Below are 25,212 nucleotides of genomic sequence, written 5' to 3' on the forward strand. Positions count from 1 at the left end.
TTGTGTTGAAATAATGGTAGATGTGCAGCACAGTACAAAACCACAAGCTGAATTCAAATGGGGCATTTTTATATAATAATGCAGCTGCTTGGAAAGGGCAGACAATTCAAAAAAGACCAACAGCTGGCGTACAAGCTAATACTGGAACACAGTTTCCTGACAACATTCCTGACAAATTAGATTTTGTGTGCAGCAAGTTACTTGCCATCAACAACAAAAATAATTTCCACTGATTTGGAATAGAAATATCATTGATCTGTAGTATTCTGGAAAATGCACAAACATCAAGTCTGAACATAGTTATGTCACTTGTAATGACTGTAAAACAGCTGGAAAATGTACAAAGAGACAAACTGAAGTGTGGAACAAGAACAAATACAGCAACTGCAAGTTCAAACATATTTCAAATGGTTGGCCAGCGACACAGAGTGCTGTAACTAATCAGCGATACACCGAAATTGTTTTGTCAGCTGATCATTGCTCACAATTATATCAGGAAAAAGTATTCAAGTCCATACAGGGATTGAGATTAAGGGTTGCCATTATGCCCGGGGCAAGTGACCTGAGCAGTTGCCCCATTGGGCATGTCATTTATTTTAACTGACAACAACCAAAATACAAAGAATTACAGTAGTCTGGACTCTCTGGTTCCTCCACTGTGTGTCGGTGAAAATAGCTACTAAACATTTTGGGGGCAAGTGATCATAATCGTCGGGCAACCCCAAAATACTCAATCGCTGCCATACTTCGGTTCCAACTCTAGGTGCTTTAATGCTGACACCTACCCTGCATGTCAATTCTTCACCGTTCTACCAGTCTGCACATTGGATTGACATAAGCATGAGCCAGAGAGAGTATTACATCATATTCTTACACCAGTCCTTTCCTTTTAAATCCATGAGGGGAAGTGAATAATTGCACACTCATTCAGACGGGTAAAGAATCACGAAGCAGCATGTCTGATTAAAACCAACAAAAAAAACACTTTCCATAATGTAGAACACCCATTCATCACGTTTCCCATGCATACGATACACGCATGCTTTATTCCATAATGAGAAAACATACTTTCTTGCTGAAACAAGAAGCCTTTGACCCAGACTGCTCCTAGGGTAGATACGAGAGTAGCTCCAATGATCTGCCAGGGTTCCAGCTCCTCGCAGTTGGTGTTCACAAGTCGCTTGCCTTCCTCCAGGTAGAGCAGTAGCATCTCCTTGTACACCTCCAAGGCACTCTAGGAACATAGAGAGATGACATTGTTCATTTCCAATTGTAGCTCCGTCTGTACTGCTATGCAACGTGTATGGATTTTCTGGGTGGGCCGTGGGGACTACATGCACAAACTCAGCCAAAAAAAAAAAAACATCCTCTCACTGTCAACTACATTTATTTTCAGCAAACTTAACCTGTGTAAATATTTATATGAACATAACATTCAACAGACATAAACTGAACAAGTTCCACAGGACATGTGACTAACAGAAATGGAATAATGTGACCCTGAACAAAGGGGGGGGTCAAAATCAAAAGTAACCACCAGTATCTGGTGTGGCCACCAGCTGCATTAAGTACTGCAGTGCACTGCAGTTCTCCTCATGGACTGCACCAGATTTGCCCGTTCTTGCTGTGAGATGTTACCCCACTCTTCCACCATGGCACCTGCAAGTTCCCGGACATTTCTGGGGGGGAATGGCCCTAGCCTTCACCCGCCGATCCAACAGGTCCCAAACGTGCTCAATGGGATTGCAATCCGGGTTCTTTGCTGGCCATGGCAGAACAATGACATTCCTGTCTTACAGGAAATCACACACAGAACGAGCAGTATGACTGGAAGCATTGTCATGCTGGAGGGTCATGTCAGGATGAGCCTGCAGAAAGGGTACCACATGAGGGAGGATGTCTTCCCAGTAACGCACAGCATTGAGATTAACTGCAATGACAGCAAGTTCAGTCCGATGATGCTGTGACACACCGCCCCAGACCATGACCAACCCTCCACCTCCAAATCGATCCCGCTCCAGAGTACAGGCCTCGGTGTAACACTCATTCCTTCGATAATAAACGCGAATCTGACTATCACCCCCGGTGAGACAAAACCACGACTCGTCAGAGAAGAGCAGTTTAACCACAAAAGTTATTTTTTAATGATTAACACAGCTGTTCACTTGAGAGAGATGCGAAGACAGCACAAATGTTACCTTTTTTTTTTTATAAAAGTAAGGATGCCACCCAGTGTTCTCATAATCATCCCCTATCTTTGATAAACACAGAAATTAAAACTGATTTCCAAAATGTTGTCGTCCCATCTTGAGACTTACTTATTTGTCCTTTGCTATTTTTATTATCCATGGAACATCTGGCCCAGGCAACTTTTCAATCGAAAATAAATAATTAGATTTTTGGAAAATTGGTGTTATCAATTCATCTCATTATATGCAGACGATATTTTACTATATCTAGACAACGTATCTTAAAATCGCTCTCAAACACATTGAAGATCATAGATGAATTTTATAACTTGAGATGAAGCTGAATTTATCTAACCAAATCAGCATTACTGACTCTCAAGACCCCAATTGAGGACTGCATTTCTACTATTGGAATCCCAAACATTTCTGATTTAAAATATTTGGTTGTAGATACAGTTGAAGTTGGAAGTTTACATACACTTCGGTTGGAATCATTAAAACTCGTTTTTTCAACCACGCCACAAATTTATTGTTAAACTATAGTTTTGGCAAGTCAGGTAGGACATCTACTTTGTGCATGACAAGTACTTTTCCAACAATTGTTTACAGACAGATTATTTCACTGTATCACAATTCCAGTGGGTCAGAAGTTTACATACACTAAGTTGACTGTGCCTTTAAACAGCTTGGAAAATTCCAGAAAATGATGTCATGGCTTTAGAAGCTTCTGATAGGCTAATTGACATCATTTGAGCCAATTGGAGGTGTACCTGTGGATGTATTTCAAAGCCTACATTAAAATGCAGTGCCTCTTTGCTTGACATCATGGGAAAATCAAAAGAAATCAGCCAAGAAAAACAAACCTGTAGACCTCCACAAGTCTGGTTCATACTTGGGAGCACGGTACCACGTTCATCTGTACAAACAATTATACTTGCATACTAACACCATGGGACCACGCAGCCATCATACCGCTCAGGAAGGAGATGTGTTCGGTCTCCTAGAGATGAACGTACTGTGGTGCGAAAAGTGCAAATCAATCCCAGAACAACAGCAAAGGACCTTGTGAAGATGCTGGAGGAAACAGGTACAAAAGTATCTATATCCACAGTAAAACAAGTCCTATATCGACACAACATGGAAGGCCGCTCAGCAAGGAAGAAGCCACTGCTCCAAGACCGCCAATAAAAAAGCCAGACTACGGTTTGCCACTGCACATGGGGACAAAGATCGTACTTTTTGGAGAAATGTCCTCTGGTCTGATGAAACAAAAGTAGAACTGTTTGGCCAAAACGATCATCTTTATGTTTGGGGGGGGAAAGGTGGAGGCTTGCAAGCCAAAGAACACCATCCCAACCGTGAAGCATGGGGGTGGAAGCATCATGTTGTGGGGGTGCTTTGCTGCAGGAGGGACTGGTGCACTTCACAAAATAGATGGCATCATGAGGCTGGAAAATTATGCGGATATATTGAAGCAACATCTCAAGACATCAGTCAGGAAGTTAAAGCTTGGTTGCAAATGGGTCTTCCAAATGGACAATGACCCCAAGCATACTTACAAAGTTGTGGCAAAATGGCTTAAGGACAACAAAGTCAAGGTATTGGAGAGACCATCACAAAGCCCTAACCTCAATCCTATAGAATATTTGTGGGCAGACCTGAAAAAGCGTGTGCGAGCAAGGAGGCCTACAAACCTGACTCAATTACACCAGCTCTGTCAGGAGGAATTCACCCAACTTATTGTGGGAAGCTTGTGGAAGGCTACCTGAAACGTTTAACCCAAGTTAAACAATTTAAAGGCAATGCTTCCAAATACTAATTGAGTGTATGTAAACTTCTGACCCACTGGGACTGTGATGAAAGAAATAAAAGCTGAACTAAATCACTACTATTATTCTACCATTTCACATTCTTAAAATAAAGTGGTGATCCTAACTGACCTAAAACAGGGAATATTTATTAGGATTAAATGTCAGGAATTGTGAGGAGTATTTCTGTCTGTAATAAAGCCCTTTTGAAGGGTAAAACTCCCCAGTGGGTGGGCCTGGCTGCCAAGTGGTTGGGCCTATGCCCTCCAAGGCCCACCAATGGCTGCACCCCTGCCCAGTCATATGAAATCCTTAGATTAGGGCCTAATTAATGCATTTCAATTGACTGATTTCCTCAAATGAACTCAGTAAAATCTTTGAAAATGTTGCATTAACATTTTTGTTCAGTACACAATTTGGTCACAAAAACAAGTAATGTTTATGTGCATCACTCAGCCTTTTATCCGCACCAAGTAAATTTGATGGAAACATCTCTGGTGGGAAAATGTGCATAATGTTTCAATATGGACTTTAGAATATTCACATAAAACTATTTTGCCAGTTGGATGGAAACCTAGCCACAGACACTGACTGTCACCACATATCACCGTCATTTAATCATGTCCCCAATAGCAGATTTACATCCTGTGTGTAACGGATGTGAAACGGCTAGCTTAGTTAGCGGTGCGCGCTAAATAGCGTTTCAATCGGTGACGTCACTTGCTCTGAGACCTTGAAGTAGGAGTTCTCTTTGCTCTGCAAGGGCCGCGGATTTTGTGGAGCGATGCTTCGAGGGTGACTGTTGATGTGTACAGAGGGTCCCGGGTATGGGCGAGGGGACGGTCTAAAGTTATACGTGCACAAGATCGAAATGACAAACCCTTAAAACACACAAGTCACAATGCAATTCCCTCATAATCAATTGACATCACACTTTCCATCGTACACAGTTCAACACACCATCAGTCAACTTTAATCTTTGCGAAAGTAGAAATACAATACCCAACTAGTACCAATAAGTCTACTAATGACAAGTACTTACACCAGAAGACTCGCGCTACGGTTCAATTTCTTTCGCTCTGTAGACACGCAGTTGCGGACATTACATTAGAGAGAAAGTGATTTGGGTAATCTGCTACTTCAAAATCCAACTAGTCTTTAGAGTGACAGGTCGCCCTGGTCGCAGTTGTAAATTAGAACTTGTTCTCAACTGGCCTATCTGTTTAAATAAAAAGGTGAAATACATTTTTTTTTAAATCCCACAACCAGGTGAGGTGGAGGAATAGGAGTCAGCTGACTACACTCTGCCCCTGTCATCCATTAGACGTAACATTTGTAGCCAATGGAGGAGAGAAACCTCAGACACTTTTCCCTCCCCAAACAAATTCACTTGGTGTTAATTTGAGTGCAGAGGAAGTGCAATAACATGCAGGTGTTCATTATCAATCAACTCAAAAACAAATGACTTTCTGATAGACGTATCACTAACGTATTCCAAATACAAAATACATTCAGTAAGGAATACACTATTTCAGGTGTGGAATATAAGAAAAACTGCTCATACCGTATCTGCATTTGACAAATTAAGCCTATTCCCAAATCAGTGGCTATAGTAAATAATTAATTAATTTCATGAGTGCGGTAAAATGTGTTTATCTCTAGAGCACTACTTTATTTTTATTTTTTTACAACACTGTGCGTTTCTGCTTGATAACAATAAAGGTAGTATCCATGAAGGTCTCCTATAATCAGATATCAAAAAGCTTAAGGTCCACAAGACAGTAACTTTAATAACCACTATTCCTAACCACTGAATCGAACATCACATAAAGCCTTGGGGGAAATATAATAGGTACTGGTGATGCAGTACAATGACATCATGCAAACTAACCATGCTCAACGCAGAGTATGTGTTTGGAACGCAAACACTTTTAGTTACTTCATTAGAAATGTAGGCTTTAATTGACGACTGACTACTTGCTTAAATTGAATCACGTCAATCCAGGTCTAGTAAAAGTCACAGCAAAAAAAAGAAACAGTATGACATTAAAAAAAAAATGGTTTACGTAATAAAGACTACTGACAGTAGTTTTACAGGCAGGGGCCTAGCCTATAGTAATGACAAACCCTAATTCTACAATGGATGAACCTGAATGAAAGCTTTGCCTTTCAATCACAAGAATACACCCACTGACGACAGTTGTTAGGTTTAATCTCCGACAGGTTTGCCAAGGTTAGCGAAATAGCGCAGAGTTGGGAGAAACATACTATGTGACCAGCAGCGGCCATGTATCAGATGGGCAGCTAAAGTTTATGCATTATCATAGGATTCGGTTTCATTCTCCATCTAAAATGGTGAGAGAAAAAAAACGAACGTTTTGTCAGGACTTTTTAAATATGTATGCAAAAGCTGTAGTTCCCTTTTGAGTTCAGTGCTTCTGTAGCACAGACTGCAGCGCTGAGCGAGCATCCAGTGCCACATTATTTTTTTTTATATGCCATAAACTGGAGAGATTAAGGGCAAAAGGAAAGTTCTGGTGCAACAGATATAAACCCTTTTGTCACGTACGTACTATTTGTTACCCGACACATTTCTTTCTGACATTTTTTAAATAACATACGTTTGTCCGTCACAAAACATTTTTTTCGTGGCCGTCTTCGCATTAGGAGAAATAATGCAGTGCCCTAGCCCGGTCTGAAGCCCACGCTTATTTTGTTCTCCCTATTGTTGTGTAAACGCCCATGCATCCGTTTTCCCAGGCCAACAGTATTCTGTAAGGAGACCTTTGTTGTCTCCAAGGGGAGGTCGTATTTCTCATGGAAATGTACTGGGTGTACTGGGCCACTGCTATGAGAGACATCAAGGGGAAAACAGTGTGATAATAAACATTAGTATCAACACTGGCTTGGCAAACACATTTTATGAATTCTTTGAGTTCTAAGGTCTGTATTTTATGGAAAATAAAATTCAAATACTTCAAATAATGAAGTCAAATACCATGATCTAAGCTTCAACTGTCAACACTGAGTTAATTTGTACCGCTGCCTTCATTGCGAACATGGACCTACCGTGGGTTCGATTCCGACACACGCCCTTCTGGCATAAATACCTCAAATCGGGGGATTGACATCATTTAGTTACACATTTAAAATATGGACAGTGAAGGGATATTTGACCCAGATCTGGATAGGAAATGACTATACCAGACACTTCATTTTAAAGACAGTTGCATTTAATGCATAAAATAAATAGAAAACAAATTAAATAATAACAGTAGGCTACACCAACATTAGTTTCCATTCATACAAAAGGGGGGTAAATTTCCACAGTTGGTATATGACAAAATGCACAACAAAACCTTTCCCCCCTCAGGAGACTGAAAAGATCTCAGGAGACTGAAAAGATTTGGCATGGGTCCCCAGATCCCCCAAAAAGTCACACAGCTGCACCATCGAGAACATCCTAACCGGTTGCATCCCCGCCTGGTATGGCAACTGCTCAGCATCTGACCTTAAGGTGCTACAGAGGGTAGTGTGTACGGCCCAGTACATCACTGGGGCCAAGCTTCCTGCCATCCAGTACCTATATAATAGACGGTGTCAGAGGAAGCGCATAAAATTGTCAGAGACTCCAGACACCCAAGTCATAGACTGTTTTCTCTGCTACCGCACGGCAAGCGGTACTGGAGTGCCAAGTCTAGGAACAAAAGGCTCCTTAACAGCTTCTACTCCCAAGCCATAAGACTGCTGAACAATTAATAAAATGGCCACCGGACTATTTACATTGACCCCCCCAGCCCCCCTCCCTTTATTTTGTATGCTACTGCTACTCGCGGTTTATCATGTAGGTAGGGGTGAAGTGACTATGCATACATGTACAAATTACCTCAGCTAACCTGTACCCCCACACACTGACTCGGTACCGGTACCCCCTATATATAGCCTCTTTATTTTATTGTGTTACTTTTTATTATTTTTTACTATAGTTATTTGGTAAAGATAAATAACTCTTCTTGAACTGCACTGTTGATTAAGGGCTTGTTAAGTAAGCATTTCACGGTAAGGTCTACACTTGTTGTGTTTGGCGCATGTGACAAATAAAGTTTGATTTGATTTTAAATACTTGATATCAATTGTACGGAATACTTGTCAAATAGATAAATCGCCCTTAGTCTGTTAAAAAAGGTCCAAGTTGTTCCGATGATAATACCAACCAGAAGGCGCACATACACTACATGACCAAAAGTACGTGGACACCTGGTCGTCGAAAACTCATTCCAAAATCATGGGCATTAATATAGAGTTGGTCCCCACTTTTCTCCTATAACAGCCTCCACTTTTATGGGAAGGCTTTCAACTAGATGTTGGAACATCTGCGGGGACTTGCTTCCATTCAGTCACAAGACCATTAGTGAGGTCGGGCACTGATGTTGGGCGATTAGGCCTGGTTCGCAGTCGGCATTCCAATTAATTCCAAAGGTCTTCGATGGGGTTGAGGTCAGGGCTCTGTGCAGGCCAGTCAAGTTCTCCCACAATGATCTCGACAAACTATTTCTGTATGGACCTCGCTTTGTACCCCAGGGCATTGTGATGCTGAAACAGGAAAGGGCCTTCTCCAAACTGTTGCCACAAAGTTGGAAGCAAAGAATCGTCTAGAGTGTCATTGTATACTGTAGTGTTATGATTTCCCTTCACTGGAACTAAGAGGCCTAGCCCGAACCATGAAAAGCAGCCCCATCAGTTGTGCCATCAGTTGATTGACAGATGTAGGCCTACTGTAGAACGATAAAGTTTCCTCCAGTGCGGATGCTAGCTAGCCCACGTTTTATAGTTAGGCTGTGTATAATTTGTCAATATACTTATGGTCTTTTGAGTGGATGGCTCTTACAGTAGGTGTGATTTCCATTGCTAAGCTGTTATGCGCCAGCTACAGTAGCATAGACCTACTGTACTTTCAGTTTGATGCTGGCATTTGTAAATCGTCCTTGTCGTGGATTGAAAGCCTGTATTGTGTGGCCCTACTATTTCATTTTGAAAAACTGTCAAGATGTTTATGCATTTGACCCTATCCAAATTCGATTTAGTTGAGCCGAGACACTTTTCTTTGATGCATAAATCATCAGACTATTCATTTTACTTTTTGAAAACATTGAAACAAATGCAATTATCTTTTCGCTTCAGGATAGTTTTGATCACATGGACTGGGATATATTCCGGGTAGCTTGCAAAAATAATCTAGACACGTATACGGGACTGAGTTTCTCAGTAGTACCTACTGTGACTAGTAAAACCTACCCTAACCAGAAACCGTTGACAGATGGTAGCATTCGCGTGAAACTGAAAGCGCGAACCACCACATTTAACCATGGCAAGGTGACTGGTAGAATGGACAGTGTAGTTATTCACTCCGCAAGGCAATCAAACAAGCTAAACGTCTGTATAGAGATAAAGTGGAGTCGCAATTCAACGGCTGACACGAGACATATGTGGCAGGGACTACAGACAATCACAGACTACAAAAGGAAAACCAGCCACGTCGTCCAGCCCGACGTCTTGCTTCCGGACAGGCTAAAGACATTCTAAGCACGCTTTGAGGACAACACAGTACCACCGACGCGACCCGCTACCAAGGACTGTGGGCTCTCCTTCTCCATGGCCGACGTTAGTAAAACATTTAAACGTGTTAACCCTCGCAAGGCTGCCAGCCCAGAAGGCATCCCTATCCGCATCCTCAGAGCATGCGCAGACCAGCTGGCTGGTGTGTTTACGGGCATATTCAATCTCTCCCTATCCCAGTCTGCTGTCCCCACATGCTTCAAGATTGTCACCATTGTTCCTGTACCCAAGAAGGCAAAGGCAACTGAACTTAATGACTATCGCCTTGCAGCACTCACCTCTGTCATCATGAAGTGCTTTGAGAGACTAGTCAAGGATCAGATCACCTCTACCTTTCCTGACAACCTAGACCCACTTCAATTTGCTTACCGCCCCAATAGATCCACAGACGATGCAATCGCCATCACTCCGCACACTGCCCTATCCCATCTGGACAAGAGGAATACCTATGTAAGAATGCTGTTTATTGACTATAGCTCAGCATGCAACACTGTTGTACTCCTCCAAGCTCATCATTAAGCTCGAGGCCTTGGGTCTGAACCCCGCCCTGTGCAACTGGGTCCTGTACTTCCTGAAGGGCCGCCCCCAGGTGGTGAAGGTAGGAAACATCACCTCCACTCTGCTGATCCTCAACACTGCAGCCCCACAAGGGTGCATTCTCAGCCCCCTCCTGTACTCTCTGTTCACCCATGACTGCATGGCCAAGCACGCCTCCAACTCAATCATCAAGTTTGCAGATGACACAACAGTAGTAGGCTTGATTACCAACGATGACACCACAGCCTACAGGGAGGAGGTGAGGGCTCTTGGAGTGTGGTGCCTGGAAAAAAACCTCTCACTCAACGTCAACAAAACAAATGGAGATGATTGTGGACTCCAGGAAACAGCAGAGGGTACACTGGTGGAAAGCTTCAAGTTCCTTGGCATACACATCACTGACAAACTGAAATGGACCACCCACACAGACAGTGTGGTGAAGAAGGCGCAACAGAACCTCTTCAACCTCAGGAGGCTAAAGAAATTTGGATTGTCACCTAAAACCCTCACAAACTTTTACAGATGCACAATTGAATGCATCCTGTCAGGCTGTATTTCCGCCTGGTATGGCAACTGCACCGCCTGCAATCGCAATGCTCCCAAGAGGGTGGTGTGGTCTGCCCAACACATTACAGGGGGCAAACTACCCACCCTCCAGGACACCTACAGCACCCAATGTCATAGGAAGGCCAAAAAGATCATCAAGGACATCAACCACCCGAGCCACTGCCTGTTCACCCCACTATCATCCAGAAGGCGAGGTCAGTACAGGTGCATCAATGCTGGGACCGAGAGACTGGAAAACAGCTTCTATTTTAAGGCCATCAGACTGTTAAACAGACATCAATAGTATATTAAAGGCTGCTGCCTATAGGCATAGACTGCAAATCACTGGCCACTTTAAGGAATGGAACCCTAGTCACTTTAATAATGTTTACATATCTGGCATTACTCATCTCATATGTATAGTGTATTCTATACTATTCTAAATTAAAAATGTGCAGTTTTATAGGTAATCTGATACTATTCTACACATTTTGCCATGAGGCTGAGAGAAAATGTTGCCGTTTTAAAGCTAATTTCCAGCAATTCTACACATATTGTCATGGGGCAGAGAGAAAAATGTGCAGTTTTATAGCTAATCTCACGCTATTCTACACATTGAGGTTGAGAGAATTTAGACATTTTTTAAAGCTAATTCTAAACATAAAACTGCACATTTTTCTCTCTCTCTATTCGTTAGTCAACTTGTCTATAATTAAACACATGTAGCTTTTCTTCTGTGACTGTCATTAGCCTATATGCTACCCTAGAAGACTAAATAAACTCTTGCTCGCCAGAATGTCATAAATCGATAGAATTCAATCTAGTCGACATTGGTAAAGTTCCTGTTCCGGAATAAAAATGTACCCTACATTTGCTGTATACTTTTACTGCAAGAAATGCTTAATTCTGCAGGAGTTCAAATGAAGGCTTCCATGAGAGGTTGTAGACCTACAATTAGTGTCCAGATTTCAGTTTCCATTTAACCCATCTGAACATTAGGCCACAGTTCCCTTGACGTGCCAGTCCTATTTGAAGTCCCCGTTTTGTGACTGTCGAACTCGTATAGCGCCTTACAATCATCCTCTTCTACCACTTCACCAAATCTTTCCAAAACGTGACTTTTCTAACCTTCCCCTCTCTTCATTTTCATCTCTCCATTTCGCAGCTTTTCTCTTATTGGAGTTCAACTCTGACATTGTCGTTTTTGCCTCTTAACTTTTTCTGCCTGTTCCAAAAAGCATTTGGCGATTGGCCTATAGGTTATTAGCCATGCGTACAGTTAGGCCTTTAAAGCTTAGACTTATGTACGAATGCCAGATAGCCTAAACTAATATAAGAAAAATCTCAAATGTAGCCTATAGATAAACATTGCACAAGAATGATACATTTATGGATTTTTTAAAGTGTTATTTTCTCTTTTTTTCAACCCGCACGCCACCTACCCGTCCTGCACTTCTAGAGCTACATAGGATACTTGAACTAGTCTAAGGCAATGTAGGTATGGTAGTGCATTGTATACAATAGTGCTGAGCTATTAGTGATTGAGGTCGGTTCGGTTTCGGTTCGATTATTTTAAAAATCATCACGTTTTGGATTTCAATAGTTTTTTAAACATTAAAACACACTGTACATTATGTGGGTTGAAAACACTAAAAGTAAAATGAATTAAAGTCCCATGATGGTTGTTTTGTTTATTACATTTGTTTTATTTGATGACAATTATTTAATTCCAAGTATCATCAATATAGAGCTGCTGCCTATGCTGTCGGACAAATCACTATTTTAGTAGTTCTTTAAAGTAAATAAGGCATACTTTTATGACTGCTGAATACTAACGATCAATCACTTAGATTATGTATTTTCAGGTAGAGATACCTTGCGATGCAACTGCTTTCTATCCCTCTCGATCGCGCATTCTTCGGTCTCTTCTCGTAGCAGGCATAAAATAAACACAGACCGTAAAAGAAACACACAAGTAGGCGCGCAATGGATTATGGCCATTGTAGTAATTACCACGTTTTTTGCATTAAACTGTGTAGAATATTGGCCTGTTGGAAATTACAACTCCCTACTACATTACACAGTTCAAGCATGATCTGCTTTATCTATAGAGAAACTGCAAAATGTGCTAATTGAGCTCACAGAAAAAACCCTGAACGAAATAGAATTCAAATAATTGAACCGATATCTTTCCATTCGTTGTTTTAAATCACTAAGCACTAGTATACAAACACCCCCCTGTGGCGATTGTAAATATTTCGTCAGACATTCAGATCCTCCTGCTGCAGGATTATTTTCCTCTTGCGACTAAACAGGTCAAATTAAGATCCGACATCTGTAGTTCAAGTGATAAAAAGCACATTTTCATGGCACGACGTGTTGAAGGTACTGATGTCAAAAGACTTGTGGCTGCTGAAGTCTGTATATATCGTATTATATACTGTGTAAGTCTATAGCCATATAAGGCTATATAGGTCCGCTAATAGAGGACTAGTAAAGGCCCAGTGCACTACTTTTGTGAAGATTATTATTTATTTTTTAACATTTTTTTAATATTTTGTTTTTATTCTGATTTTTCTAGGGGTTGGGGTGCTGAACCTTCAGTAAAAGCTCACTTTCTATGTCTTAAATCACTGCAAAGGAGATTGCCTGCAGGAGAAACAGTTTTTGATCATAAAGTTGTCATTACATTTGAATATGAGAAAGAACCTGGATCATTTGAATGTGAAGAAAGAACCTGTCAAGCTACAGGTGACTCTAGTCCATACTCAGAACACTGACATTTCTGACAAGTTTGCCACATTTCTAGAATGCATCTAGTCAGTTATTCACTCTAATAACTGTCAGAAAACCCTTATTATACTGCAAACTAAAAGAAAATCAAACCTACAACTAGAAGGCTATGCCTGCAAGAGTGAATAGTTGTTGAGGCAGTTAAGACAAAATGTATCTTAGAAGAATCTTGACTTTTCCATATCAGATTCTTGATCTGTATTTATGCCACATTATTCCCTCCGAATACATACACAAATAAACTACCCTGAAAAAGGATCGACTTCAAAATAATTATAAATGCCAGGGGTGTTATTCAAATAGTAAGAATATGTGCTAGAATCACTTTAACAATGCGCGAACTATGTCAACACCGTAACGTTAGCGCTCCAGGGCAAGCAACATGATTGTGTGTAGGCAAACTTCGCTCCACTGTTCTGGACGCTTTACTATAGCTTGCAGCAACACAGTAAACTTAATTGTTATAATGTAAATAATTTATCAGTGAGACCTGCTGCTTGTATGCTTTTTGACACACGGAGTTATCTAACGTTAGTTACATGGCTCAAGCAATATTTACATTTATCCAGAGAAAGAGAGAAAATCCTATTTAAAAAAAAGCCTATTATTCACTTACCCAATAGTCCATGGTTAGTGTCAAGACAAGCCTTCAGCAAATGATTGTCTTCACTTTTTCTTAGTAGGGAAAGTCACTTCAATATCTTTGTATAGCTTGCTTTGTGGTCGAGGATCTGATAAACATACCACTATAGTACAGAGAATCGTATCCTAAATTCAGGAAGTGACAAGCAACTAAAAAGCAAGCAACCTTCGTGTTCTTCTTCTTCTTCTTCTTCGTCAAGGTTTTATTGGCAGACTACATCCAAAAAGGTGCATTGCCGCCACCTATTGGGTGGGGTAAAAACGGAGCTACTTTAACGATTTTGTTTCTTAACTAAACATTTATGAAACACACTCATATTAATGTCAAAAAACAAAACACTACTTCACTTATTCAAATGTAGTCAGATCCGTACACAGCCTCTGGGGCCTGAGAGGGGGATGCATCTTCAGACAGTATTCCCTGCAATGTTTCAGCAGTGAAATCCTGCAGATCCAAGAACCTTTTAGCCGCTTTCACAGTGATTTAGTTTGTCCTGTAAAATTAATAAACGCAACAAAATCAACATTCTTCAGGATTACATGCTGACCAGACCGGACACGTTGCGTGCGCGAGCATCGCAAAATAAATGTAGGATTCATGTTATTCAATTATTGCACCCAAACTGCTCACATGCGCCAGCGAGCGTCTGCGATGCCAAGGGCTAAAATAGAAGTCCTTTCTATTTCTGACGCAGATGCGCTGCAAGTCCTGCCTCTCCCATCTCCTCATTGATTTAGAGAAGCAGGTAACCACGTGCCATCTCCTCATTGGTTATACCCACGTGGGTGATTGAAAGACGAAATGTTTTGCCATTTGTCATGGTAAAAGTGTAGATGCCAATCACCATATAAGTTCAAAGATGAAAAAGAGATGACTAGAAACGATTCGGTTGGCCGTGGATTAATTGTCGGAGTAGAGGACCTTGTGCATTTCAGGTAAAATAACAACTCAATGTTTATACCCAGGACAAATTAGCTAGCAATAGCAAGCTAGCTAAATAGGACAAATTGGCTAGCAAGTGCAAGCTAACTAGCTAAATTGCCATACATATTTAATGCTTTTCGACCTGTCCCCAAATTAATGTAATTGGTTCAGAGTTTTTTTTTTTATATTTTAACCTGCGTGTTGAGATTGCGTTTGGTGTAGGGGGACAAAATAAATGTATGCACGATGGCGCATGCGAGCATCCGGTTTGGGCTCCGTGTTAGTGTTTCAGAACCTTTCAACTGACTGACACCCACATACTGTTGAGCATCATCCACTGCCATAGCTACATGAACTCTACTCGCTACTTCGTCAATGTTCACTGCATCTGCATAGGAGGCCTTCTCGACAGCCCTGATCCTTCCTACTTTGACCTCCTTCACTCTGGAACTTGATTCCCATCACATACTAGTCAAAAAAATAAGATTCCATCTGCAAATACTTGTTGCGTGGCCAAACGTTTTACATTTATGACACTGAAGTGGCTTTTGTTCATAAGCTTGCACCACATATCTCAAATATCCCAGCCTTACACGAAGCCTCAACATCCACCGAGATGCCAGAAGTGGTGCCCTACTCCGATAATCATAGCATTCCACTTCATGTGTTGATAGTACTGTACATCCCCAGTGCTTTGACCTTTTTGTTCTTTTGACACAAATGAACTCAATATCATACCACTCTTGGTCACTCTGACTGACTCCACAAGTCCAATGCACTCTTCACTATCTTTGTGACCACAAACAGGTTTCCCCCAAAAACATCCTTGCTCATGAATTGCACTCCAATAAGGAATGACGCATTATCATACCGAGGCTTATCTTGATTTACAACTTTACACCTTTTTAGCTCCATTCTTAGATGTTACAGTAGCCTATTACACTAATTTCCTCTATCTTCCCTCGCGCCAACAGAATCAAGCATTACTTCTGCTTCCGCCATTGCTCTCAAACCCCAAAACACTCCCAGCAAGCAACCTTTCCATCTTAAATGGTACTTTCACGTCAACTGGGAACTCTAAAAAATACGAGGTCAAATCATGACGTCAGTGATTTTCAGTTCGGAAAGTCAAATTCCGAGTTGGATGACCGCTCAAAACGACTTTTCCCGAGTTCCCAGTTGTCTTGAACACACTGAAGTCAGACATTTCCGAGTTCCCAGTTGTTTTGTTATAATTTGTGCACAGTACACGCAATTAGAAATCTACAAACCCGATAGATTTGCTCAATGGGTAAATTCCTTTACTGCCTATTTTTCCATTTAGGCCTACTAAAAATGAGTGATTCTGCAACTTCGGGGACTTTTGCCCTGCAAGCTTTCAGAAATTCAAACTTATTGAAACACAATTTTACCAGTTTTATAATTGTCTTTGATTTGTCTAGAAATAATATCTGATAACGGCTGCGATCGTACTATTCAGGAATTGATATATTTATGTCATTGTTCTCAGTAAGCCAGAGACAAATGTAATTTACATCACGTCACTAAACATCAATTTTTGGTGACAAGGATATATAATACAATTCATTTCTTATACATTTGTACATGAACTTGTATTGAATATTATTTTAATAGATTTTTTTACGTTTCGCTGATCTTAATAATTCAACACAATGCCTGAATGTATAAACTTGCCTTTCTGACAACTGAAAACATTTATTCATCATGAAAAATGAGATCTTTCCACCCAACCTTTTTGTGAGATTGTGATAACAACCATATGATTTCCCTATCTAAAACAACTCAATCAATGTAAATTATACATAATGTACTAATTTACCTAAAAAAATATGAGTGTGGTGGAAATTACAAGGTGTAGCGGAAATGACATCTATGTGGAAAAAAACATGTGAAAGCAATATTTTAATGCAAACATTTTGAACAACAACCATTGTTAAACATTTCATTAATTTAAGACAAAGTAACATTCGAAAAGTACCCAATGTACAGAGCTCAAGGAAGTAGACCAATGTTTTTGAGAGATAAGCCCAGATTGCAGAGAGGTCATCTACATAGAAGAGCTCAGTGAGCAAAGTAAAAATGTATAATTTGTGTTATATCCAATACAGGTGTGGAAGGTCACCTGCTTGTGAGAATCACCAAAGTGAACTGCCTGGATTTCACTGGTGTATTTACACAGGTTGTTCTATCAGGGGAGCAACTTCGGTTTTAGAAGTGGGGTGGGGACATAATTATTATAATTCGTTTTATCCAGTCGGATAAACACTCCAAACAGCCTACCCGACAGCTTGGAGGCGTCTGCATGGTCGTAAAGCACTGTTGCCTCGTTTTGTATCACATTCCAAGGATAAAACTGGGGGGGACAAAAATGCCATTTCAGAATGTGGTGGTGGGGGGGGGGGGGCATGTCCCCTCGTCCCCAGTGAAAGTTGCGCCCCTGAGTTCTCTGGGGGGGGGGGGGGGGCATGTCCCCTTGTCCCCAGTGAAAGTTGCGCCCCTGAGTTCTCTGCAAAGTCAATATGCACGATGATCTCCTCTTTCCACAGATTCTCATGTAATCCTCTCAGTTTGTAATATTGGTGTTGAATGTTGTACACGTGTTTCTCCAACTTCTCTTTCAATCCTTTGGAGAAATCCTCCGGTAGAATCTGCAGTGTGCCACACACCTTTCCTTTTACTATCAAGTGTACAGTGAACTTCTCCATGTTTCCCTCTTTGTTTTTTCTTCTCTCTCTCTCTCTCTCTCTCTCTCTTCAGCTTTGCTTTTCCACTCAAACCACCATTGTCTGCTCACCAGCATCAAAGTGTTTTAAGCTCTTTTGCTTGGCAAAGGGAGAACTCTGTCTACATGCACTATTTCTTCAGGTTCTTACAGCAAAGACTCAATAAGGTTCTCGGTGTTGCTGCAGCTGATACTGTAGTTTGTCCGCCATGAACCGGAGGTTGGGCGTGGGTTTTGCAGAGCCATGTGTCCCTATCCTGGACTGTTGACTTGACAATCCAAAAAGGACATATTTTGCAGAATTCATAGCAGGACATTTTAATCTCTGAATATTCCCTCTTAAAATGCTGATCAAAGGTTCTGAATTGTGCCATTTAATAAATGCTTTTTTTTTCTTTTTCTTGCTCCTCCTTAGTGTGTCCCTTTTCTCTGTTGTTGCTCTACTGTTGACATCACGTTCATAGAACCGAGTGATTTTTCTCTTCTGTGCCTGTGCTGATTATGTTACACTGCTTTTTCCTGGAGTATTGAAGACTTGTTGGCCTGTTTTCATTTGCCCTAATTGGTTTTGTTGAAAATCCAAATTCTCTGTTTGCGGCTTTGGCCATACTTTCTCAGGATGTTGCCTCTGAGGATCTTTTTCGCCACTTGTTTGACCTTGGGCACTGGGCATTTTTTTTTATACTGTTGCTTTAACTCTGCAATGATGGAATTTCAAAACAATAAAATCCTTCTCAAGTTCTTCATAGTTCCTTTCATTTGCTTTGTTCTCACATTGTAAACTCAGAGATAGTTCACTTCTTCCTTTTTTTTCTTCCAGTATCTCTCCTTGTCTTTTTGCAGATATTCCTGGTATCATATAGGATCATTTTTTTGTTTTGTTTCTATGTCTGTGACATCTGTGCTGTTTTATGTGGCATCTTTGGAAAAAAAAAAAAAAACACCTATGAGAATTTTCTAGATTAAAGAGACTTAAAACATTATTAAATAAGCCTAAAGAAGAAAAAAAAGAGTCAAAAGTAATAACATAATGGATTTTTGTCATTTCCATGACTTTCTGTCATTTACACCACAGCTAAGCAATTATTTACCTAGATTTTTCTTTCAATTCTGGACATCACATCTGGAATAACTGCCTGTGTCAAAATAAGTTTCCATGGTAACTAAATATACTTTCTTTTGACAAAACTTTATTAATGAGGAATTTGCCCTCAGTGGTGGAAATGACACCACTACCAAAGGACAGGTATATTTTGTGTAAATAACAATATAAAGGGCATACGTACAACAAATATTGATGTAGATTTGATTTAATTGACTTCTTCTCTAGTAGATAATACTATATAATGTGTAATTATTAATGTTTTTTTCATAGAAAAACATAGTAGAAGCTCAAAAGTCTGGGACAATACAGTGAAATTGAGGTATAACATTTTTATTTAGCTAGGAAGGTCAGTTAAGAAAAAAGTCTTATTTACCAGGGAACTAACTGCCTTGTTCATGGGTAGAAGGACAGATTTTTACCTTGTCAGCTCGGGGATTCGATCCAGCAGCCTTTCAGTTACTTGCACAACGCTCTAACCACTAGGCTACCTGCCCCCCCAAACATCTAAGGTGATTGTAGTGTGAACTTAACACATAAACATATATTTTTAATACAATCCTAAAAATTGACTCTGAGGACATAGATGTTCCCGTTGTTGCAGAACCACACAAATGTCGTGTATAATGGCATAATGTAACAGGTTTCGACACTTGTACTTTTGACTCATTTGTACTGACGTTAGACGTTTTCATTGACCAGATGGAGCAAAAAGCGAACAGTGCCCTTGAGCGGTCACAGACCACGTGCGCCACCCCATGACTCCTTCAATACATTACAGTAGCCTATCATAACACAAGGCCATGGACCATAATGTAAATCACATTTTATGTAATAAACTATGAGAGCAAACATCGACAGCAAATAGCGAACACAATGGAGAGGGAATTGTTGTGCGTAAAACAACCCTTACAATAAAGGCTATAGTATTTAAACTACAGTAAAAGTGCAGTAACTGCTGCAGTCGACTGTGTTATTTTGGACTCAGTAATATCAGAATTGTTGAACTGCAGGTGTAATGCACTGTTACTGCACTACGCCGCATTGTACTGCAGCTATACTGTACCCTGTCTGCAATCTTTTTTTCCCCCTGTGGGAATTGAGAGTAAGGGTGAGTATTTTTCTATTCAACGTTCAACAATATCCTCTTTCTGAATAAGGCTTTCAAACGTTCACATCCTGAAATGTCCAAAATGAATTATGGACTGCGTGGAATCTTTCAGTTGTCCAATTGACTTTGTGGGGATGCTCACAGCACATCAACTATTACTACAGCTGGTGTTAATTTCAATTACAGGTAACTGCCCAAATAATGGAAACACTTGAGTAAATGAGGGATAGATAGTATATTGAAAGCAGGTGCTCGCACACAGGTGTGGTTCCTGACTTAATTAAGCAATTAACATCCTGTCATTCTTAGGGTCATGTATAAAAATGCCGGGCAGGCAATTATTTTGGCTACCATGGCTATGCCCCCGGTCCACTCCGCTGACAACTCAAACTGAATTCTTCTGCTGCTCGATCATTCGCTTCATACTTCAGTCTGAGACTGCCATCCTTGAAGTCGTTTGTGGTGATGTCAAAATGCGGGGTGTTGCGCAAAACAAAGCAATCAGCGATTGTATCATATCTAACCAATCAAGAGTATCAAAGCCAATGAAGAATTGTCAAACAATTGTGTTCTGGCTTTGGCCCAACCCATTGGTTTCTGGGACCAATCAGAGTGGCTAGAATATTTTTCATTCTAGAAATCGTCAGGATGTATTACTAACCTAACGTAGCAGGCTTAAAATAAACACCTGAAACTACATCCCAATACATACTGGTCATGAAGAGCACAACAACAAAACATTTGGGGGAGGTTCTCTCCTGCGCTGTTCAATCAATCCAATAACTGTGAAGGAGGAATTGAGATGGAATGTCGCCTTGTTCATGTCCAAAGGCAGAAGTCACACGTCTTTCCATTTCCCCTGAAAACTGGAACATCCAGTTGTTGGGGACTCGGCAGAGGCTAGGGAGGTACTCAGATCCAGAGTCATAGAGAACAATAGTAATTAAGTATTTTTGTAGGCACAAACTCCACTATGTTTTTTTTGGACAAAGCCTATGGGGAAATGAATGTATAGTTTTTGTAGTTTTTTTTGATAAATGCAGACAATAAGGTCTGTGGTAAACACAGGCTTAGGAGATCTTATACATTTTGTTCTATGAGAATCTTAATCAGCTAACGTCACTTTTTGAAATTTTAAAGCATTTAGTAATTTTTTAAATCACAGAAAGCACATAAGGGCTTCATAATTCATAAAAGCAGTGGAGATTTTAGCATGTATATCTTGGTGGGGCAATTATTATATTTTTTTTTAGATGCATGCCAGCAAAGCCACAACACAACACTCAACAACACATGAAATCAATCAAATCAAATTGTATTTGTCACATGCGCCGAATACAACAGGTGTAACCAACAATGCAGTTTTAATAAAATACCTTAAAAAAAAGAGTAAGAGATAAGAAAAACAAAAAATAAAAAGCAGCAGTAAAATAACAATAGTGGGGCTTTATACAGGGTGTACCGGTACAGAGTCAATGTGCGGGGGGCACTGGTGTCGAGGTAATTGAGGTCATATGTACATGTAGTTGCACTATAATGGTGGCAAATGGTGCCTAGAAACTGTTAAGGCCTACATAAAGCGGCCCTTACCACTACACCTGGCCCTTACCACTGCACCTGGCCCTTACCACTACACCTGGCCCTTACCACTACACCTGGCCCTTACCACTACACCTGGCCCTTACCACTACACCTGGCCCTTACCACTACACCTGGCCCTTACCACTACACCTGGCCCTTACCACTACACCTGGCCCTTACCACTACACCTGGCCCTTACCACTACACCTGGCTATCAGCGGAGCCTTGTCTGGCACTGAAACAGTTCACTCAGCCTCATTTACAGCCTTTTAAAAAACCATAGCTGATATAGCTGACGTGCTTAACTCAATTATTATTATTTTACATTGTTTGCAAACTGATATGTGACATGTATTAATGCGAAAATGACATGCAAAACAGGCACACACAAAAATAAAACATACACTGTATATATATATATTTGTTTTTGTTGTTGCCAAACTGCCCTGAATGGCAGGTCACCACTGCATAAAGGTCATGTTAACTGACATATTATCTCATAGAACAAAACATATAAGATCTCCTAAGCCTGTGTTAACCTCAGAATTTATTTTGGGCATTTATTCCAAAATCATATTATTTCCCCCTTTATTTTCCACATAGGAATGGTTGAATGAACCAGAGGTAACTCATTTCTGTTTTTTTATGACTACAAACTGGCGGGCTCTATTGTAGAGAAGAAACTAACGTTCGTGGGCAAGGCGTAGCGTTTGCAAAGAATTTGAGTAGCCAGGCAACCCATCCACAGGGCACGAGTGGTCACTGAATGGTTAGATTAGCATGTGCCATGGCCGTCTCAGTCACCTGATCTCAAACCAATTGAACACTCATGGGAGATCGAGTGCGGTGCCTGGAAACAGCGTTTTCCATGATTAATGAGGGAGAACAATAATGCCACCTACTGGCCTTACCAACACCATTACAGCAATTTGACAGTAAACAGTCTCCCATGACTGTAAACCAAGCCCAGCCTAATGTTAGAGATGAAGAGAAGTACAGACTATTGATTCCAACCCAAATCCTTAGCAAATAACAATACATTTAATTACATCACATATATTTTCATTTTCTTTCTGGTTATTTAATTTAGCCAGATTTGGTTACAGAAGCAACAAAAGTTGGTATTTGACGGTCATCGTTATTAAGTCCTATTCACAGCGACCCTTATATATGGTTGGATTATGGATTATTTGTAAGGACTGGTAGACCTACATAAAGCTCAGTCTTTTTCATGCATGTCAAGCATAATTCATAAATCAAATAGAGACTATTATTACAGCTCATTATTACAAAGAGTATAATTAATTCCACTGTACCTAGTTTAGGAATCCAATACTGACAGGTAAGAATAATGTTTATCAGATAAAATACCCAAAACACTGTAATGAAACACTTTTGTTGTACAGAGAGACTAACAAAATCGCTGTTTTATTCATCGTCGATGGACAAAAACACTTGATGAAATCACAAAGTTCATTATAATAATGATGGACGAACCTGTGCAGTTTTCTTGAGTACTGAGCGAGATCGAGCAGCAATCGCCATACTGTTCCATTTGTGTTTCAAACCGCAGGGCCTCAAACCTGTACAAGAGGACAAAATAACTGTATTCATTGGACCCTGAGACCACAAGGAGCATTGTTCAAGCACGAGTCTGTTTGCTATTCCTTTATAATTGGTGTATATTCTCATCAAAAGCTAAGGTATTGGAACACAATTCATAGCATGTGAAAAGAAAACTCTAAAGCACATCAAAACCGAATTACTTCTTGCGATAAGTGTGCTCAGGGGTCATTCTGGTCAAGATACGCACACCTCTCCAAAAGCGCACGCGTCTCCAAAGGCGCACCTACCAACTTTCTAAAGGAGAGACATTATTAGAATATACACAAAAGCTGTACATATGGCCTCCGGGCTGTAATTAAATGTTTTTTTAAGATGTTTTTCTTTCTTAGAGATGTTTCCCTTTTTTCTTTGTATGCAGCCCTTTTTCGTGTCTGAACAAGAGGGAACAAATTCAATAGGTTCGCCGCTAGTTTGTAACAAATGGATGGCAACAATCTGGTCAGCGAGTTTTTAGACTTTGATTGCCCTCTCCAAAAGTCCTTCAAACAACAGCTTAAGACGAAAATAAAGCCCCACCTGGTACTTCTGTTTGCTAAAATAATAATACATAGATTTCGTTTAATAAATAATTACAACAGATTGTAAAGCGAAGTAGTAGAGGAAGTGTTAATCACGAGACTGGGGCAGGTATCACCTGCTCTCGAGCTAGCGGAGTTTATTGTTAAATATTGTTCAATCACTTTCGTACCAACTCTTTCCCGATATCTCCCATTTCCACAGCAACTGGGCTGTCTATGTTTGCCTATACTTTGCATAACAAGCAAGACACTTCACGACACTGATAAAAATCAAGGGACAAGACTGACAGCTTTAAACTCATCTGTCCATGGTATCCGAATATGGAATATGGATATGGATTTTGCATTATTTGTAAAGCGGTAATATTTAGTTTACTTTGGACTTTTCGTGCCTTTTATAGCAGCAAGGCAACATCTCCTATCTGCTTTGAATATTTGTCCTTTTTATTGAAAGCATATGCTTATCAGAGGGCTCCCAAAATACATATTTAGATAAAAGGTTAAGGGGTGCTTTTGTGTTCACATATAGGAAATCAAAAAAAATGTGCATATAGGTCTACTGTTTGTTTTACAGGCGTACCACAAGCTCTCTCGACGTTATTCACAAAATTTGGAACAATATATGTTGATAAAGAAGATACAATTGAAGTATGTTTTAATTAAATATGTTTTATTTTTTAAAAAAAATGTAATGCGCTCTTGACTTCCTGGTGTTACTGGTTATTTTGGAGATGTCATAGCGCACAGAATCACTCCCACGTCAGAGCATAGGCAAAGCTTTTATGGACTAGACAAAGAGCTAGACCCTTTGTCTTTTCACCACAGACCAAACGTTTCACTTCTTCATTAATTGTTTGTGAGGTGGGCCCCTGCGTAATGTCGCGCACCACAACACCCGTTTCAAGCGCAATCTCCTTCAAAAAGTAAATATTAGAAAGCAAATGTGTGCATTAATCATTTGTATACCGTGTCATATGGATTTTTGTGGATGTGGATTTTTGCAATAATGGTAAGCGACAAATTGTTTTAAAAAAAATAATCCTAACTGCTAGAGGAAAGTTGTTATTTGTCACGGTTCAACTAAAGTGCCAAATAGTTTGGCGCATGGCCCCTACAGAGTCTCCAAGCACTCTAATGTCCAAATAACGAAGTTTTAATTATGTTTGAGATTTTTGGGGAATTATGTTCACTGTAATTTCGTGTATTAGAGAAAGGCTACATACTAACTTTGAAACAAATCGTTATTAATAATTCCCCATATAGGCCTTGGTAGGTTCCCCATCTGTGTCTAATTTATCCAAACTGAATGAAATGATAAGGGATGGTGGTTACATTTGAATAACATTTCTGATCTGAACTCACATACGAAAACACCAAAAACGACGGCATTTCAGAGTGAATTCTCTTATTTTGCTTTGGTTTTGTGTGTATTTGGAGGAAAAATGCCTATCACTAGGTTTTATCCATACGAGAGC

At 40.2% G+C, this 25,212-nt stretch overlaps 1 protein-coding gene across 2 annotated transcripts in view; it reads right to left on the reverse strand.

Moving 5' to 3' along the window:
- sgpl1 (sphingosine-1-phosphate lyase 1) overlaps positions 1 to 14,325 on the reverse strand; it is a 33,792-nt gene extending 19,467 nt beyond the window's left edge. Inside the window, exons 1-2 of one of the 2 annotated variants that reach the window (XM_021607269.2) lie at positions 14,106 to 14,325; positions 1,069 to 1,234 (exon numbers count right to left, since the gene is read on the reverse strand). In XM_021607269.2, coding sequence (XP_021462944.2) covers positions 1,069 to 1,234; positions 14,106 to 14,117 — 178 coding nt within the window. In that variant the 5' untranslated portion in view covers positions 14,118 to 14,325. Of the gene's footprint in view, positions 1 to 1,068; positions 1,235 to 5,039; positions 5,223 to 14,105 lie in introns of those variants that run through there. The other variant, XM_021607279.2, reaches the window with a different exon arrangement.
- Positions 14,326 to 25,212: the final 10,887 nt, after the last annotated feature.

This window comes from Oncorhynchus mykiss, chromosome 1 (assembly GCF_013265735.2).
Source record: "Oncorhynchus mykiss isolate Arlee chromosome 1, USDA_OmykA_1.1, whole genome shotgun sequence".
In the NCBI taxonomy this organism is placed as follows: Eukaryota; Metazoa; Chordata; class Actinopteri; order Salmoniformes; family Salmonidae; genus Oncorhynchus; species Oncorhynchus mykiss.